The sequence below is a fragment of the Balaenoptera borealis genome (genome assembly GCF_965194805.1).
Source record: "Balaenoptera borealis genome assembly, chromosome: 15".
Taxonomy (NCBI): Eukaryota; Metazoa; Chordata; class Mammalia; order Artiodactyla; family Balaenopteridae; genus Balaenoptera; species Balaenoptera borealis.
In genome coordinates this window covers 38,283,963-38,298,526 of record NC_138871.1, presented here as the reverse complement: position 1 = coordinate 38,298,526, position 14,564 = coordinate 38,283,963, and the positions used below count along the sequence as shown (strand labels likewise).

The following is a 14,564-nucleotide window of genomic DNA, read 5'->3' as shown; positions in this document are numbered from 1 at the left end:
ACAAAATCATGTATCTTTAAGCCATTAATGCCAAAAGAATCACTTTAAACTGTTTATTCAACTGCCCATCCTTTACGTGAATCATTCCGTTGAAAGTTTGATTTCATAGGTGAGAACAACTGAAGAGTTGAAGTAGCAGTATTTTGGGTCAGAATTGGGACCATATAGTATATCTGCTTTGTGACACGGAGTTGGTAGGCCTCAGTTTATGAAAAAAAAATGTTAGTAACTGCTATATCCCTGGCACAATGCAATACTTAAAGATTCTTTTTCTGTCTTCACCACATCTCTCAGATGCTGAAGTTGCTCTCATGTATTTCCTTCCCTGGGCTTTTCAGAAGAAAAACTCCACTTAAAGTCTCTTAACTCCACATGCCTCTCTTGTCCTCTGTTATCTCTCTTTCTTCCAAATTTTGCATTTCAATTGGCCCATTCGCAGAGGTAAAGGGAAGAAAATGAGTAGGCCAAACTTAGGTTCATCTTTAGGGGACAGTGAAGGGGACATAGTGAGAACATTCAAATATTAATTATTTTTGTTCCTTCACAAGCAGTCATCTATGTGTTATCTATGTTTTGTATTTCTATAATTTCATACGCAGTTTCTTCTGCATGGTAAAATTCTACTTATCTTTGAAGGCCACCTGCTCAGCTCAGCATCTTGGCTGGAGGTGAATGCTGTTACCTCATCATGCTTTTATTTTGGTACCACTTTTAGGGAGTATATTACATGGCTGCCTTATGTTATAGTACTTACTGTTTTTATCTTCTTGTTACTAAACTGGGCAAGAATCATGCCATTTTTCTCAATGACCTTCAAAGTCTGGCTTCTCAAAGTGTAATCTTCAGGCCGGCACCATATGCATTACTTGAGAGCTTGTTGGAAATTCAGAATCATGGGCTCTAGCCCAGATCTACTGAATGAGAATCAACATTTTAATGAAATCCCCAAATTTATTTGTGTGCTTATTAAAATTAAGCCTTTTTTATAATCACGTGACTTGGTATTTTACATTATACTAGCCTAGAGCAGTCTTATAGCACATCAACTAAAAATGCTTAGGGTTTTCTTATTTTTATGCATTCACTGAAAGCTCTTGCCAGCTATGACACTGTTTTTCTGTTACACTTTGAATACTTTGTGTACCTTGGATACCATTACCTTCTTCATTACAGGTCTTAGCCATCAAAGATCCAGCACAGATGTCTTTTTCAAGTTCATTCCTTCTGTCAAATACTTGTCTATTGTGTATAGGTTTTTTTAATTGGAAAAAGAATGAAAAAGGAAATTATAGGGTTAAATATATTACAGATTTTAAATATTGAATATTTTCAAACTTACGAGGTTTTAAAAAATATAATGAAAAAAATTTCCTTGGAACCTTTCAACAACATAATCATTTAAATACCATAATGTTAAAAATGTTGAAAACTGTTTTTAACTTTCTCACCATTTGAAGAGCAATTAAATTCAACTTTAATATACAAATGAAATATTTCACATATACAATTTTCAAAAAAAAAACAGTCATGGAAACAAAATGTGATGCTCTGAACTCCTCCTGGGTATTACAAAATTAGAATGAATGGTAAAAGTTTTCTATTAAATAAATTTTATTTTTATAATTTTAGAAGTAATCCATTATTATCATAGAAAAACTAAAAACACACACACACACACAGAAAAAGAACATTAATATAATCCAAATATCTAGAGTTCTTATCTGGATAGTTAGTTCCTATACTTATTATTATGCATCTTTTTTAACAAATAAAGGTGAGATTATATTGTTTTACAAAGTTTTAGGTAATTCTCTTATATAATAAGTTTTTTGGTTTTAAAATTTTTATTAAGTTATTATACATTAAAATGAACTTTTAAAGACATAGATTCTATGAATTTTAAGAGATGTATAGATTCATGTTATTACCACTACACCACAAACAGAATACAAAATAGTTTCATCATGCCAAAAAATTCCCTCATACTTTATAGTCACACCCTCCCCTACCAGTATTCCTGGCAATTGCTTCTCACCATGACTATAGTTTTGACTTCAAGAATGTCATATAATTGGAATCATACATATAAACTTCTGTGTCTGGCTTCTGTCACTCAGTATATTGCTCCCGATATTCATTCAAGATACTAAATGTATCAATAGTTCGTTACTTTTTATTGCTTAACAGTATTCCATTTTATAGATGTGCCAGTTTGTTTATTCACCTGTTGAAGGATATTTGTTTTCCCAGGTTTTGGCAATTATAAGTAAAATGGCTATCAGCATTCATCTGTGGGTTTTTGTGTGACATAAGTTTTCATTTCTCTAGGGTAAGTACTCAAGAATAGGATTGCTGGCTGATGCTAAATATACTTTTGTAGTGTTTTTTTTTGGTGGTGCCATGCAGCTTGTGGGATCTTGCTTCCCCGACCAGGGAATGAATCAGGCCCCCTGCAGTGGAAGCACAAAGTCCTAACCACTGGACCACGAGGGAATTCCCTCAATATATTTTTACTTCATAGGAAACTGCGAAACTGTTTCCCAGGATGGCTGTATCATTTTTGTATTGTCATCAGCAGTGAATGAGTTCTTCATTTGCTCTGCATCTTAACCAGTGCTTAGTATTATTGTCAGTATGTTTTTATTACAGATATTCTAATAGGTGTGCAGGGGTATCTCATCATGGTTTTAATTTTGCACTTTCTTCATGACTAATGATGTTGAATATTTTTTCATGTGCTTATTTGCCATCTGTATATGTCCTTATTAAAGTATATGGTCAAGTCAAATCTTTTGCCCATTTTAATTGGGTTGTTTTCTTATTGTTGAGTTTTTAATATATTCTGGATATAAATTTAATGTCTATCATGTGATTTGCAAATATTTTCTCCTAGCAAGTAGCTTGTCTTTTCATGCTCTTAACAGTGTCCTTTGAAGAGCAAAACTTGATGAAGTCCAGCTTATCAGGTTTTTAAAATTATGAATTGTGCTTTCAGAGTCAGATCTGAGAATTCTTTGACTATTTCCAGATCATGAAGATTTCCTCCTATGTTTTCTTCTAGAAGTTTTATAGTTTTACATTTTATATTTAGATCTATGATCCGTTTTGAGTTAAGTTTTGAATAAGGTGTGAGGTTTAGTTTAGGGCTCATGGTTCTTACACATAGATTCCAGTTGTTTAAATACCATTTGTTGAAGAGTATCCTTTGTTCATTGAATTGCCTTTGTACTTTTGTTAAAAATCAGTAATATTTGTATGGGTCAACTTCTGAGTTCTCTATTCTATTCCATTAATCCACGTGTCTGTCCTTTTACTAATACCATACTTTCTTGATTAGTTTAGCTTTAGAGCAGGGAATGGCAAACCACAGTCCATGGCCAAATCCAGTCCATGCCTAGTTTTATAAATATAGCTTTATTGGCACACAGCCATTCATTTACATACTGTCAGTGGCTGCTTTCTCGCTACAACTGTAAACTCTGTAGCTGTGACAGAGACTGTATGACCTGCAAAACCCAAAATATTTATTAAGTGGCCTGTCTGTGAAGACAGAAAATATTTGCTGACTCCTGCTTTTGAAAGGCTTAAGATCGTGCATGATTCTTCCAACATTATTTCCCATTTTAAAAATTGTTTTTGCTATTCTGGTATCTTTGTCTTTCTGTATAAAATGTATAATCAGCTTGCTTATGTCTACAGAAATCCTTTCTGGGCTTTCAATTAGAATTGTGTTAAATCTTTAGATCAGTCAGAAGACAACTGACATCTTTACTATATTGAGTTTTCCAATCCATAAACCTGGTGTGTGTATCCATTTATTTTGATCTTTTATGATTACTTTAAACAGTGTTTTATAGTTCTTGGCATACAGATTCTGTTCAAGTTTTGTTAGATATATTCCAGAGTAATTTCATTTATTTTGGAGCTACTGTAAACTTTTAAAATTTTAACCTCCAATTCTACATTACTAGTATATAAGCATATAATTGACTTTTATGTATTGGCTGTATATTCTGTGACCTTGTTTAAACTCACTTATTAGTTGTAGGAGTTTTCTGTAGATAACCTTGGGATTTTCTATGTAGATAAACCATGTTGTCTGCAAATAGGGATGGTTTTATTTCTTTCCCAAGCTGTATGTTTTTTCTTTCTTTTTCTTGTCTTATTGCTGTGGCTAAGATTTCCAGCACAGTGTTGTATAAGAGTGGTGAGAATTGACTTTGCTGTGTGCCCACTTGTGTAGTTTCGTTTCTGTTTTTGTAGCTTCTCTGTATAGATTGAGGAAGTTCCTTGTTATTCCTTGTTTTCTGAGATTAAAAAGTGCTAAATGTGTATTAAATCTGGTCAAATGCTCTTTTTGCATCAGTTGATCTGATCAACTAGGTTTTCTTATTTGAACTGTCAATATAGTCGATTTCATTGATTTTTCAAAATTGAATGAGACTTGCCTTTCTGAGGTAAACTGCACTTGATTGTGTTGTATTTTTAAAAAATATATTACTGAATTATATTTCTTAATCTTTTGTTGAGGATTTTTGCTTCTATAGTTATGAGGGATACTGGACTAAAGTGGTTTTTTGTTCTGTTTGTTTTTTTTGTTTTGTTTTGGTACTCTGGGTAATGGTAGCTTCAGAAAATGACTTGGGACATGTTTTCTAATCTTTATTTTCTGATGGAGATTGTGCACAATTGATGGTATTTTTTCCCTCTAAATGTTTGGTAGAGTTTGCCAGTGAGACTATCTGGACATGGATATATCTTTTTCGGAGTTTTTTTTTTAACTATAAATTCAGTTTTTAAAATAGTTTTAGGAGTATTCAGATTATCTGTTTCATTTTCAGAAAGCTTGGTAGCTTGTGGTTTTTAAATAATTAGTCTATCCCAACTATGTTATCAAATTTATATGCATAGAGTAGCTCACATTATTATCTGTTTAATGTCTATGAGGTCTATTATAATGTCCTCACTTTCATTCCTGATAATGAAAACCTATGTCTTTTCTCTTTTTTTGTCAGTCTGACTAGAGTTTTCTCAATTTTATTGATCTTTTCAAACAACTTTTAAACTTTTGATTTCATTGATTTTCTTTTTCTGTTTTCAATTTCAATGATGTCTGCTCTTATGTTTATTATTTCTTCTGCTTGTTTTGAGTTTTTGATCTGTTTTTTTCTAGTTTCTTAAGGTGGTAGCTTAGACTGTTCATTGAGACATTTTTTAAAATAAGCATTTAGTAGAATAAAATCTCCACTAAGCACTGTTTAAGCTATATCCCACAAATTTTGATATGTTGTATTTTGGTATTTTTCAGTTTATAATATGTTCTGATTTCCTTGAGACTGCCTCTTTGACCTATGAATTATTAGAAGTGTGTTTTTTAATTTCTAAGTTTTTCTAGATTTTTCTGTTTGTCTTTCTGTTATTAATTGCTAGTATAATACCATTTAAAGTCAAGATTTGTTTTATGACCCAGGATATGATATGTCTTGGTGAAATAAGAAAGTTCATTGGAGATCAGATTAGGCTGGAGATAAAGTGGAAATATTCTTTTTGTTCTTCAGCTCCCATTATCTTTCTCATATTATCTTCATCTGCTTTCTTAAACATAGCTAGAGATTCAGTGAAAACCTGTAATGATCTTTAGGTTGTCAAATTGCTGATACCCTTCAATATTTATGTTTTGAAAGAGCTTAAGATGGTCTATCTTTGGAAATATGTTTAAAATTGGCCAGTTTTAGCCATATACTGAGGCTTAGAAAAAGACTTCTCTACTTAGTTTCTAGTTTTATAGGCAGCAAACACCTAGCAGGGATAATATGAACTTAACCAGTTCTATCTAATATACATTAAGCTACCTTAATAGCTGAACACATTGGAAATGCTCAGTATATTCTACATTTATTTCAGTTTAAGATGCAGAAATGGACTTCCTAGACATATGCCATATGTTCTCCTCTTATGCCAAGATAACAAGAATTAAAAGACTGAGATGAATAAACAAGGTCAACTTAGACTGAGCCAAATTAGACAACAGAATAATTGTCAGATTTTCTGTTGGCAGGGACAGTTTGTTTTGAGCCAATCTTCATGAATTATAGGCTGTAAATTTTTTTTTTTTTCTGGTAAGTCTACCACCAGGGATTCTGTTGACAATTTCTTTGTTTTGTAAACACTGAAGATTTTCAACAGTTATATTGTTTATAGGCACACATAAGGATTCTGAATAGATGGGCATTTTTTTTGGTTCCAGTGTAAAGAAAACTGCTTAGATATGAATCAAATAAAACCAAGGCAAAATTTAATAGCTTTTAACAGGATAGTGTTTCATTTGGAATTTCTTAGGTATGAATTCAGATATAACAAATAGCAAGAAACTAACCAATATTATAATTAATTTATGACAGTAAATATCAAAGTAGATAAATTTGCTACAAATATAAAGTTTATTTGCACTACAGTAAAGAATTTTAGACATCGAAGGGACTATCTAATACAAATGAAAAACTGAGGCAACCAGAGAAGTTGACTGCTTGAAACATAATAACTAGTTTAGGGAAGTACCAAATCTAAAGTATGTTTAGTTTAGTCCTAGGATCATTTATTTTACTTATCATTGCTCTTCTCACCCTTATGGATTTTTTTTTCCTTCTAAGTTGTTTTTTCTTTGAGTTGTGTAACTTTAAAAATTGCTGGTCAAAAATATGAAAACGAACAACTTGAATAATGGTTGTCTTCGCCACATCAAAAATATGAAAACAAACTAGTTGAATAATGCATTAATGGCGTATAAGGTATAAAGTCTCAGTCAATTCACATAATGGTGATGTTTTTTAAAAACCCATTTATACCCAAGATGCTGTAACTGTTTTAAATTTGGAAGTCCTTGATTCTTTTGCATATCTAAAATGTCTACTTTACACACTACCAGCTATGTGTTCTTATATCCTATATATTCTTGTATTATAAAAAGAATTCTTTTATTTATTCAATAAATATCTCTTGAGCGTGCTACATGCCAGGTACTTTTTTTTTGAGTTATAAAGAACCAGCTAAAAAGTATCTTTATTTCCTTGTAAAAATCTCATAAATAATGGGAAATTGAGGAATGTATTTTACACTGAATCCCAACTCTAGGCTGGATTGGAGTGAGTCAGGCGTTTGCAGATAGCCTCCATCTCTGCTTTGTTCTCTTACTGCTGCCAGGCAGTTTTCACAGTCCTGGAGGATGAAGCAGTGAGTAATAAACAAAGAAAAGGCAAACATCTCTACCCTCATACAGCTTACATTCTAGTAAGTTTGTTTATAAATTCAAATGCAGTACAGTCTATTCACAACCAGTTTTCAGTGGGTTTCTACATTGTATATAGTTCAAATTAATTTGGTTTATTAATTTTGCCATAGGTTACCCAGAAATTAAAATTTTGTTCAGTGATTTGTAAGTATATGAAGAATGAAAATAGTCTATGGGAAAGATTTAAAATTAAGAGAACATGTTATGGTTCATTCATGGATAGAATATTTGTTAAAAGCTCACTCTGTGACTGGTACTGGGTTCGATGCTGTGGATACAACAGTGAGCAAAAGCAGACACAATTTTAACCACTGGTGAGTAGGCCCAGGCTGTGTGCCATGCTGCTGTGCTATTCTCTCTGCCTCTCTCTCTTTTAGAGGTTGAGACATTACTGAACTCCTGTAGACTCTTTCTTTTTTCTTTTCTCTATTGAAAGAAAAATTATAACAAAAATTTTAAGTATCTTTGGGTAACTAAACTTCCCAAACTGCAGTTTTAATGTTCAAATTAAACCCTGAGCCACAGCATTCAGATGGTGAAATGTGAAAACAGACCTCACATCAAAACTTCCCCTGATGTCAAGGCAGCTTTCCCTATCAATTCAGCCCAATCAAAATGATCTATTAAAAATGCAGGGGCTTCCCTGGTGGCACAGTGGTTGAGAATCTGCCTGCCAATGCAGGGGACACGGGTTCGAGCCCTGGTCTGGGAAGACCCCACATGCCGCGGAGCAACTGGGCCCGTGAGCCACAATTGCTGAACCTGCGCGTCTGGAGCCTGTACTCCGCAACAAGAGAGGCCGCGATAGTGAGAGGCCCGCGCACCGCGATGAAGAGTGGCCCCCACTTGCTGCAACTAGAGAAAGCGCTCGCACAGAAACGAAGACCCAACACAGCCATAAATAAATAAATTAAAAAAAAATACAGACCACATCCTAACACTTTATATTAATTTTCTCTTCTGCTGTAACAAATTACCACAAATTTAGTGGCTTAAACAGGGTGCATTCCTTTCTGGAGGAGAATCTGTTTCCTTGCTTTTTTGACTTCCTTCCTTTCCTTGGCTTATAGTCCTCCTCCTCCATTTTCAAAGCTGAAAGTGGCAGGTTGAGTCTTCTCACTGCGAATCACTCTGATACTGACTCTTCTGCCTCCCTCTTCCACATTTAAGGACCCTCTTCCACACTTAAGGATTACATTAGGCCCATCTGGATAATGCAGGATAATATCCCTATTTTAAAGTCAGATAATTAGCAACCTTAATTCCATCTGCTACCTCAATTCCCCTTTGCCATGTAATAAAACATATTCACAAAATCTGGGGATTAGGATGTGGACATCTTTGGGAGGCCATTATTCTGGCTGTCATCCACTCAGCTATCATACAGTGGCTTCTCACTGCAATGAGAACAAAGATCATACAGCATAGCATGGCCTACAGAGGCCCTAACTAATTTATCATCCTCCAGCTGCCTTTATAGTTTAGCTATATTGATTCTCTGTCACTCGAACCTCCCAAATTTGTTCCCACCCTAAGGCCTTTGCATGTACAATTTCCTCTCCCAGGAATGCTCTGTCAATTCACCATATCTTCATATAGATGACTCCTTGTCATTCAGGTCTTAACTCAAATATTACCTTCTCAGTGAGTATTTCTCTGATCACCAATTCTTTGTATTTTTTCCTAGTACGTATCATTAATTGAATGACTTTTACTTACGTATTTTTGCTTGTTTCTTATCTATATCATTCTTCTTCCTTCCCACACACACCTGAGTGAGAACTCTGAGAGAGCAATGGGGCTGCTATGTGCCAACTATACATCAGGCATTGTGGTAGGGTTTGTAGAAATTATAATGACTAAGACAGTTATCGTGGTTCCAGCCTTCACAGAGTTTATAGGTTAATGAAGAAGCAGATATTAATCTAATAATCATATAAGAGAATAAAATTACAAATATGACAGTGTTATAATGCTTTATAGTTAATATGTTTTAATATCTGGTAGGACTAGTTCCCCCCTCATGGATTTTTTTTTAGTGTTTCATAGATATTTCTATATGCTTATGTTTTACGTGAACTTTAGTATCAACTTGTCTAACTTCATAAAAGTATGTTGGTATTTTTACTGGGATTACATTAAACTTGTAAGTTAATTTAGAAAGAACTGGCATCTTTATAATGTTGAGTCATCCCATCCAAGAAGAGGGGATGTCTTTCCATTTGTTCAAGGCTATTTTTATGTCTTTCCAAGTGTTTTAAAGTTTCCCTCATATAGGTTTTGCATATTTGTTGATCAATTTATTCCTAAATTTTTAATCTTTGTTGATATCATGAATGGGATTTTCCTCTACCATTCTCTAACTGGTTACCGTTTGCGTATCAGTATATGAAAGCTATTGATTCCTATATGTTAATTTTACATTCCTTATTGAATTTTTAAAATATTTTATTTTATTATTGATTCCCTAGGGCTTTTCAGTTATATTGTAATATCATTGCCAATAGAGAGAGTTTTATTTCCTTACTAATTCTTATGCCTCTAGTTCAAAAACTGGCAAATATTTTCTGCAAGGGCCAGACAGTATATATTTTAGGTATTGAGGGCCATATAGTCTCAACTATCAAGCCATGGACAGTAAATAAATTAATAGGTGTGGCTGTGTTCTAACAAAACTTTATTTACAAAAACAGGCAGCAGGTTTGGATTTGGCCTGTAGTTCATAGTTTGCCAACCCTTGCTCTAGCTGATTTATCTAATTATACCGGCTAATACCTCTGGTACAGTTTTGAATAGTAGCAGAGATACTGGGCATTTTTGCCTTGTTTCTGATCTTAGTGGAAATGCCCTTAGTGATTACCCATTAAGTAAGATAGCATTAGGACTAAATTGTATATATATTCTTTTGTTAAGAATGTATCCCTCAATTGCTATTTTCTTGAGTGTTTTTATCAGGAATGGGGATTGAATTTTGTCAGAGACTTTTTCAGCATCTAAAGAGATAATCATATGATTTTTATTGACTTCAGATTTATTAATATGATGTATGATATTAATGGATTTGGTAACATTGAACCAACCTTGTATTCTCAGGATAGATCCAGGTGTTGGATTTTGTATGCTAATATTTTATTTAATATTTTATTAACGTTGATGTTTATGAATGATATTGGTTTATAGTTTTCTTTTTCTGTGCTTTACAGAGTTTTTCTTTATTTTTAATGCATTGGGACAATTTGTAGAGCATTGAGAATATCTGATCTCTGAAGGCGTGGTAGAATTCTCCTATCGAACCACCTGGGCTTGTTGCTTTTTTGTAGGGTAGTTCTTTAAGCACTTTGTCTATTTCTTTTATGGTCGGCTTCAGATTTCTAAATCTAATGGTGGTCACTTTTGGCAATCTGCATTTACCTAGGAAATTATCTATATTTTCTATGTTTTCAGATTTATTTGCTTAGAAATCTGCAAAGTAGTCTCTTATGATTTAAAAAAAATTGTTACAATGATTAATTCCTCCTCCCTCTGCCATTTCTTATTTTGTGTATTTATGCTTTCCCCTTTTTTCTTGATCAAGTCAACTTGATCTGTTTTCTTAATTTTTTTCAAAAACACCCAGATTTGATGTCTTAATTAGTTCTACAACTTTTTAAAACTCCTACCTTATTGGTCAGTAAACTATAGCCTGTGGGTTAGTCACTGTTTTTGTAAATAAAGTTTTATTGGACCACAGTCATGTCCATTCATTTATGTATTGCAGACAGCTGCTTTTGTGCTACAACAACAGAGCAGAGCAATTGCAGCAGAGAACATGGCCCAGAGGCCTAAAATATTTACTCTCTAGACATTTAGGAAAATTTCCCAACCTCCACTCTGCCTGATTAATTTCTGCTTTTATTTTTATTCCTTCTGACCTATTTTGCTTAGTTTCTTGTTATTTCTTAAGATTTTTGAGTTGGAATTAGTTCATTTTATTTTTTCATTCTCCCTGATAAAAGTGGCTAGTGTAATCACTTTTTCTCTGATCATTACTTTAAATCCCATTATAATTATTTTTTAGAAATTTCATGTTTTATTTTCCTCTTTCACCCAAGAGTTGTTTAATAGAAAGTTTTAACATTTCTAGGAGGAAAGTCGTTTTGTTTCTTGTTAAACATTTCTAGTTGTATTGCATTGTGATCAGGGAGTGTTTGTAATAGTTCTTCCTTATGGAACTTAGCGGTATCTGTTTGGCACCTAACATGATCATTTTTGGTTAATATTTAACAGGTTCTTGGGAAGAAAATTTATTCTCTGTCATCAGAGTGTAGAATTTGATAAATATCCATAATATCTACATTACTGATTATCTTGTTTAAGTAGTCTTTCTTCTTATTTTTTGTCTACTTAGTCAATTTTTGTAATAAGAATAATGAGTTAAAGTCTCCTGTTATTAGTGTCAATGTTTCCTGCATTTCTTGTAGATTTTCCTTCATAGAGGTTGTTTCTGTGTTACTTGGTACATACATATTTGTGTTACCTCTTTGTTGTGAAATATGGGTGTTAACATTTCCTTGTCAATATTTAATGCTTTTGTGCTTCTCTCTGTAACCAGGATTTCTACTGTTTCTTATTTTTATTTGCCTGGAATACCTTTTCCCATCTATTAGCTGTTCTGATGAATTTGTTTTAGCTATGTATATAGTACATAGCCGGATCTTGGTTTATGAGCAAATTGAAAATCTTTTTGGTTTTTTTTGAAAATCTTTTTGTTTTAATGGATGAGGTAAGTTCATTTATATTCATTGGTATGACTAATATTCTTGGTCTCAAGTCTGTCTGAATATTTTATAATTATGCAAATTTGGTTTTATTTGCTTATGTTTCTTCTGAGGTTTGAATGTGCTTTTTTAAAAATGGAATTTAGGAAGGTTTGTAGTTTTGTTGGTGGTTACCTTTGTACTGATACCTTTTTTTTTAATTCAATTTTTTTTTATAGGCAGTTTCTTATTAGTTATCTATTTTATACATATTAGTGTATATATGTCAATCCCAATCTCCCAATTCATCCCACCACCACCCCACCCCACCCCGCTTTCCCCCCTTGGTGTCCATATGTTTGTTCTCTACATCTGTGTCTTTATTTCTGCCTTGCAAACTGGTTCACCTGTACCATTTTTCTAGATTCCACATATATGCGTTAATATATTTGTTTTTCTCTTTCTGACTTACTTCACTCTGTATGTACTAATATCTTTTCTAATGCAGTTGGTCTCTTCTTAGTTATTATTATCTGATGCATCAGTGTTTATTGGTATCTTTTAACTCTCACCTATACCTATACAGCAATCAGTGGGCTTATTTTGCTTTTCTCTTTTACTGTCAGTGTTCCTCCCATTTTTTAAGTTGTATCATTTCTACTTAATCACAACATACAGTATCTGTACATGAATCTTCCACACTCATCTCCCCACACTCCTGTTTTTGTTTTCTATCTACATTTAAATGTATTAAAACATTCACAATTAGTCCTGTGGCTGAAGTTTTCCCAATCATCTCATGGTTGGATAAAGCTCCTCTTCTAGTACATTCCTAAAGAAGGACTCGTGTAAACTGTTACTCTTTAGATTTGATACTTGTAGAAGAATTTGGATGGATATAAGTTCTTGGTTTACAGTTTCTTTCACTGAGTTTTTAAAAATTGCAGCTCCACTTTTGCCTTGCTGTGTATTTTATTTTTGAAATGGTTGATGCTAGTTTAATTCTTTTGCTTTTGTAAGTTACTTGATCCCTTTTTTAAAAAAAATGTATTGGAGTATAGTTGATTTACAGTGTTGTATTAGTTTCAGGTGTACAGCAAAGTGAATGTTATACATCTACATATATCCACTCTTTTTGTTTTTTTTAGAATCTTTTCTCATATAGGGCACTACAGAGTATTGGGTAGTTACCTGTGCTGTACAGCAGGTTCTCATTAGTTATCTATTTTATATATAGTAGTGTGTATATGTCAATCCCAGTCCCCCAATTTATCCCTCCCCCCCTTATCCCCTGGTAACCGTAAGTTTGTTTTCTACATCTATGACTCTACTTCTGTTTTGTGACTAAGTTCATTTGTACCTTTTTTTTAGATTCCACATGTAAGTGATATCATACGATATTTGTCTTTCTGTGTCTGACTTACTTCAATCAGTATGACAATCTCTAGGTCCATCCATGTTGATGCAGATGGAATTATTTCATCCTTTTTTATGGCTGATTAATATTCTACTGTATATATACCACATACTTTTTTATCCCTTCCTCTATTGATGGACATTTAGGTTGCTTCCATGTCCTGGCTATTGTAAATAGTGCTGCAGTGAACATTGGGGTGCATGTATCTTTTTGAATTATGGTTTTCTCTGGGTATATGCCCAGGGGTGGGATTGCTGGGTCATATAGTAGTTCTATTTTTAGTTTTTTAAGGAACCTCCTTACTGTTCTCCATAGCGGTGTACCAATTTACATGCCCGTCAACAGTGTAGGAGGGTTTGCTTTTCTCCATACCCTCTCCAGCATTTATTGTTCGTACATTTTTTGATGATGGCCATTTTTGACTGGTGTGAGGTGATACCTCACTGTAGTTTTAAATTGTATTTCTCTAATAATTAGTGATGTTGAGCATCTTTTCATGTGCTTTTTGGCCATCTGTATGTCTTCTTTGGAGAAATGTCTATGTAGATCTTCCACCCATTTTTTGATTGGGTTATTTGTTTTTTTGATATTGAGCTGCATGAGCTGTTTGTATATTTTTCAGGTTAATACCTTGTTGGTTGCTTCATTTGCAAATATTTTCTCCCATTCTGAGGGTTGTCTTTTTGTCTTGTTTATGGTTTCCTTTGCTGTGCAAAAGCTTTTAAGTTTCATTAGATTCCATTTGTTTATTTTTGTTTTTATTTTCATTACTCTAAGAGGTGGATCAAAAAAGATCTTAATGCGATTTATGTCCAAGAGTGTTCTGCCTATGCTTTCCTCTAAGAGTTTTACAGTGTCTGGCCTTACATTTAGGTCTTTAATCCATTTTGAGTTTATTTTTGTGTATGGTGTTAGGGTGTGTTCTAATTTCATTTCTTTACATGTAGCTGTCCAGTTTTCCCAGCACCACTTTTCTCCATTGTATATTCTTGCCTCTTTTGTCATAGATTAGGTGACCATAGGTGCATGGGTTTATCTCTGGGCTTTCTATCCTGTTCCATTGGTCTATATTTCTGTTTTTGTGCCAGTACCATACTGTTTTGGTGACTGTAACTTTGCAGTA

General features: G+C 33.4%; 1 protein-coding gene across 13 annotated transcripts in view; it reads right to left on the bottom strand.

Annotated features, from left to right (window-relative positions):
* The window catches only part of WDPCP (WD repeat containing planar cell polarity effector), a 418,073-nt gene that overhangs the window by 44,825 nt on the left and 358,684 nt on the right, over positions 1-14,564 (bottom strand). For 4 of the 13 annotated variants that reach the window (XM_082358113.1, XM_082358115.1, XM_082358103.1 and 1 more), the window contains one exon: positions 1,160-1,239. The exons of 5 other annotated variants lie outside the window; for them this stretch is intronic. In XM_082358113.1, the coding sequence (XP_082214239.1) occupies positions 1,160-1,239 (80 nt within the window). Of the gene's footprint in view, positions 1-1,144; positions 1,240-4,585; positions 7,216-14,564 lie in introns of those variants that run through there. 4 more of the 13 variants (XM_082358112.1, XM_082358092.1, XM_082358111.1 and 1 more) reach the window with 2 other exon arrangements.